The sequence below is a fragment of the Gobius niger genome (genome assembly GCF_951799975.1).
Source record: "Gobius niger genome assembly, chromosome: 11".
NCBI classification, from domain to species: domain Eukaryota; kingdom Metazoa; phylum Chordata; class Actinopteri; order Gobiiformes; family Gobiidae; genus Gobius; species Gobius niger.
Genome location: NC_136862.1, coordinates 18,176,410 through 18,181,688, shown reverse-complemented (window position 1 = coordinate 18,181,688; position 5,279 = coordinate 18,176,410). Strand labels below are relative to the sequence as shown.

Genomic DNA, 5,279 nt, shown 5'->3' with positions numbered 1-5,279 from the left:
TTACTCTTGAATAAAATATGCATGAACATACAGTGCACTGTGATTTACTTCTCTCATCTTCACATTCTGCTCCTGATAGTACAAGTGAAACGTGAATATTTACAAAATAAATTAAATGGGGATAATCAAAAACAAAAGAGCTTTTTGCAACATATGACAAAATAGCTATTATAATATCCTAAATTTAGCAGCTTTGACACTTATCCCCAGTGCTTTTGTTGGTAATTGAATTGTTAAGTCAAAGAAAGCCTTAAATACGCACGTGTGTAAAAAGCGATTTAAACATGGATACATTAATAGTGTTTATAATATTTTCATTTTCTGCATTTTGACCGGATATGACATTACCCGGAAGGTTCCTCCCCCACCGCTCGACGAGCCCACTGAGGGGTTACTTTCTGCTAACAACACCGTTAAATTAGGATTATATCTGTGAAAGTGGCAAAATGGACATCTGCAGCCTGCTGTCTAAAAATGTCCACTTTTAATTTTTCATGCAATCTGACGACAGCCACGCGCGCGTTGCTTCTGACAGCGAGGTCGGTTTGTTAGCGCGCGGTGCTAACTGTGCGCAGCAGCAGCAGCTGACAAGCGCACGGGCTTAGCCGCAGTTGGCCGTCCCGACATATGATACGCGGACGCAGATTTTGCCGACTGAAATAGCGACAGACCTTGCAAAACTGACGTAGGAATTGCAGAAATGGACAAAGAAGAAGCGGACCGGCTAATAGAAAAGGCCAAGCTATGTTTACGGTCTGGACGGAAGGAAAGGGCGCTGCAGCTGCTGCACGAAGCCCAAAGCATTTACCCGAGTACCAGGGCCAGAGGTAAATTTAGCAATGGCAATATGCCACTAACGCAATCCTGCAGGGCCACATGAGCAGGTACAACGAGAGTGCTGCAGGTTGACAGTATGTTTTCATGTGTTGGCCTAATAAATGACTTTTAAATGCGATTGAATATAATCCCAAAGAGTTGTTGAGTAAACTATTGAATTATTTTTATTCCTACATGTAAAACGACATCTATTGTGTTTTGGGGGTGTTGTGATTACTCACCCATTTCAAATATAGACTGAAAACATGCTGAGCTGTGTGTTTTTGCAGTGCTTATTGACGCCATACTCAGAAGTGGAGGCTCCTTTGATTCAGAGCCAAACCATGTCCCACCTCCATCAGGCTGGAGGGATGAAGATGTTGGACACAACGAAGCAACCAATACGAATCATGTGAATCATAATACAAGTAGTGATGATAAGCACAACTTCACAGAAGATCAACGGCAATCTGTCCTCAGGTAGACGCTCTACACTTGTACTTGAATTACCTTTTGCCCCTCACATATTGGCTGGTTGTTACTTTTCTAGTCACCAAGGCTACATTTAATAATTTTGTTACAGGATAAAGAATTGCAAAGACTTCTATGAGATTCTTGGTGTTTCCAAAAATGCAAGTGAAGAAGATTTGAAGAAGGCCTACAGGAAACTGGCCCTAAAATTTCACCCCGATAAAAACTGTGCTCCCGGAGCAACAGATGCTTTCAAAGGTACTTTGGTCAGAATTTGCCTGTTTCACACGGGAAGCATTGTTTGATTGTATCATGTATCCTATATTATATGTGACAAAACATAAGGTTTAGGAATAGACTCACAGGATCACACACACATTATAAGCATTGTTCATATTTTATATGTAATATTCATAGCTACCAGTGCCTACTCAAATAATGTTTGAGATTGTTTAAACAAATGAACTATCTGTCATTGTCACATCCTGAAGTCATACACATCTCCGTTCTGTTTTGCAGCAATAGGAAATGCATATGCTGTGTTGAGTAACCCAGACAAGAGGCAACAATATGATCAGTTTGGAGACCAGTCCACAGCTGCTCCTCAGCACTCCACTCACGCCCAACACAGACACTACCGTAGCTTCCATCGAGACTTTGAGGCTGACATCTCACCCGAGGAGCTCTTCAACATTTTCTTTGGAGGAAGATTCCCCACAGGTATAGTGCAGTGTGTAATTATTGTTTGGTCAAACTTTAGTGAAGCTGGGGACACGATCGATTTTGAGCAGGATTTGCCTCCCCTTGAGTTTGGGGAGGTGTGACCCGGTAAGCTACTATTATATTATTTATTATACGTCACAGCCTCCAACTTGCTTGCGCTGAAGCGAGAAAGCTGGATTGTTCAGACCTGTGATTGACTGCTGCACATCACACTAACATAATGGCTCCTATGGTACCTTTTTAAAAGCAAGATTTTAACTGCACATGTTGTTCCTGCAGATACGAAGCATAAAATGTAGTATCATGTTTCATGTTGGTTGTTTGGGTCCTGACCTCACATTTGATCACGTTTCTCTTCACGCTGATGCAAATCTTTACAAAAAACGGGAGGTGTGTAGTCATCATCGTACGAGTCACAATCATTTCAATTTCATATGTCTGAAATCACGAATTGTGGAAAAATATCCTTGTGTCTGTGTAACATGCAGCACAAACAATGTAACGGTGTAACAGAATTTTAAATTACATCAAAACGAGTCCCTTAAAATTAATAATTTCAAATCCCCTACTTGTGATACACCTGGTAGTCTAGTCTAGTGCATTGGGACTTCTCTGGTCAAATGTTCAGGTTATATGATTTTGTTTGAGCAAATTTAATGGTAAAAAAAGGATTATTCTTATGACAGCGAAAAGGACTACATGTGCAGAAAACACTTGTAGGCCACTATTTTTATATTTTGATGCATTTGTGGGAGCCGCGTTTTTGGATGGGCGTCTCGTCATGACTCAGTTTGCTGGATGTCTTTCTTCACCCCGCTTTTCCACCTACATTAAGCACTCAAACATCTAGGAATCACTCACCCGTTTTTCTCATTATGCAGGAAACATTCATGTGTACACGAACCAAGGAGCCTCCTACTCTCAGTTCTACCAGCCTCGCCGACGCCGAGCTTATGAAAGACGTGAGGAAGTTGTGGAGGAAAACCAGAGTCAGGTAGGAAACTGTGAACCGTCCAGGAACATCAGCAGGTCAATTAGACATGACTTGTGTTTATTTCATATTCTGCTGTTGTAAATACCTCATATGTTGCTCTAAAGTCATAGATATGTCTGCGTGTCTCCGTAACCTGATCTGTCCCGTCTGTGCTGCTGATTTTATCTCAGAACACCTTCACTGCTATGCTCCAGCTCCTCCCTGTGCTGGTCCTAATCCTCATATCAGTGTTTACCCAGATGATGGCCACGAACCCGCCCTACAGCCTCTTCTACAAACCGTAAGTCTGTTGCGTAACCAGCCTATATGCACCATTGACAGCTGTGTTTTAATTGGTTAATTTGAATCAAGTCTCTGGTTTCCAGGGCTTTGGGGCTTGTGGTATCCAGGGAGACTCAGCACATGGGAGTCCCGTATTATGTCGATAAAAGTTTTGAGAAGGAATACCGCGGAGCTGCACTGGATGAGCTGGAGAAGACTATAGAAAGTGACTATATTGAGCATCTTCAAAGCAGCTGCTGGAAGGAGAAACAGCAAAGTAAGTAAAGAAATGAAAGACACGAATCAGGCAAAAAATAACCAAAGTGATAGTCACCAATTATCTCTTCATTGTGGATGGCATGTGTTACTGGGCGGGATATTCTCTATTAAGACATTGGTCATTCATTACAAACCATTCTTTGCCTCAAGCTTGTGTGCTTGGACAGTGTTTTTCAAGATATGGCACAGGTAGTCCTGATCCAGACCTATCTTTGACCTGGTATAGTTCTATTAAGAACAGGCTTAGATCTGGTGGCATTCAGAGAGCTCCTTTTCACTTGGGTGCCACTTGGTGTGAAAGGTTTGAATAAGAAGATATTACAATAGGAGGCCTGTCAACCAGCAGGGCCCCGCCTCCACTCCCTTTCACTGCACCCAGCATTATGCCACCTGTATTTGTTAGATGGCTTTGTAGCTTACAATGACATACTTTTTTGTCAGTACTCATTGTCTCTTTTTTTTTTTTCTTTCCCCAGAGTCAGACTTGGCAAATCTGGGTCAGCTTTATCGAGACGAGCGTTTAAAGCAGAAGGCTGAAACAATGAGGCTGGACAACTGTGACAAACTACATCGACTGGTGCAAAGACAAAGAGGCAAATAAGGACTGTTTGAAAGAAGGAACCGTCTCTGACTGATCTTGAACTACACATTTGTTGGTGTAGTTCTACCAATCTGGCGGCTTTTCGAGAAGAATTGGGGTATGCTGCAGTGGGAGGCAACGCCACTGGTAATAATGTGCCTTCTCTTGAATGGTAGGAAATGGGGTTCGCATGTTGGCAGCCAGCACTGACGATGGACGCAGCAAGTTATGGTGTCCGAGTCCCTGGAGACGCAACACTTCTTATAGAAATTGCACAGTGTGTGGTTTGATCAGGGGGCTTAAAAGCAGTCGGCACATTTAAGATCTTTAGCTTTCTATGTAACTAGACAGGTTTTCTGTCAGTGCGCATATTTGTATACAGTATTTTTTTTGTAGTTTAAAATGTGAATGTTACATGAGGTTTTATGTGGTAGTCAATTAACTGATTATCTACTGTGAAATCAAAAACTGAACTATTGTTTTTATCTGTAAGGACAAACCAAATTTAAAAAATACACTAGTAAAACCATGTGTCCCTCTGCAATCAGGTGGGAGCCTAAATTGTTTTATCTGCCAAATATGTACATTTTATACCCACCTTAAATCATTAGTCCCACGCTTACTGCTTACACATTTTATAAAGATGAATTTCAAAATGTTACAAAATGGTCACATTTTATATTCATTTTATAATGTACAAAAACATGACATTTTACCCTTAAACGTGTTTGTAGACAGTGTCTCAATTTCTTGAAAGATGCAATACCCTTGTTCATTTTGGGGATGAGAATGTGGAAAGATGTCTTGAAAATTGGATACTGGTCATTAACAAGACCTTCCTTTGATTTTATTGGATTTGTTGACAATAATTTGAAGAAGTTTTGTTTTGTTTTCTGAAGCTATCAAGCCCACACAAAGGCTGTTTCAAGCACTTTAGTTGAAGCATTTGTTTGAATTTAAGTTAATTTATTTATTTATTGTTCTTGTTGCATGCATAAATGTCCAATGTCATGATTTATGTATTTCATGGAAGCTCAACTCCTTATTAGTAGTTCAAGACCTCAGATAATCGCTTCATTACTGTGGAATGAAGACGAGGCAACCAGTGGTTCACGGCCAACGTTCAAAGAGTATTAAAAATGTTCACTATAGTTC

The 5,279-nt window shown here is 40.8% G+C and overlaps 1 protein-coding gene across 1 annotated transcript; it reads left to right on the top strand.

The window, feature by feature from the left end:
- Positions 1 to 345: 345 nt before the first annotated feature.
- On the top strand, positions 346 to 5,274 carry dnajc18 (DnaJ (Hsp40) homolog, subfamily C, member 18). Its single transcript, XM_079566062.1, has 8 exons — positions 346 to 827; positions 1,107 to 1,296; positions 1,400 to 1,545; positions 1,807 to 2,007; positions 2,892 to 3,004; positions 3,175 to 3,284; positions 3,370 to 3,542; positions 4,021 to 5,274. Exons 1-8 carry the CDS (start codon positions 701 to 703, stop codon positions 4,143 to 4,145), a joined length of 1,185 nt encoding a protein of 394 aa, XP_079422188.1. The 5' UTR covers positions 346 to 700; the 3' UTR covers positions 4,146 to 5,274.
- The last annotated feature ends 5 nt before the right edge of the window (positions 5,275 to 5,279 follow it).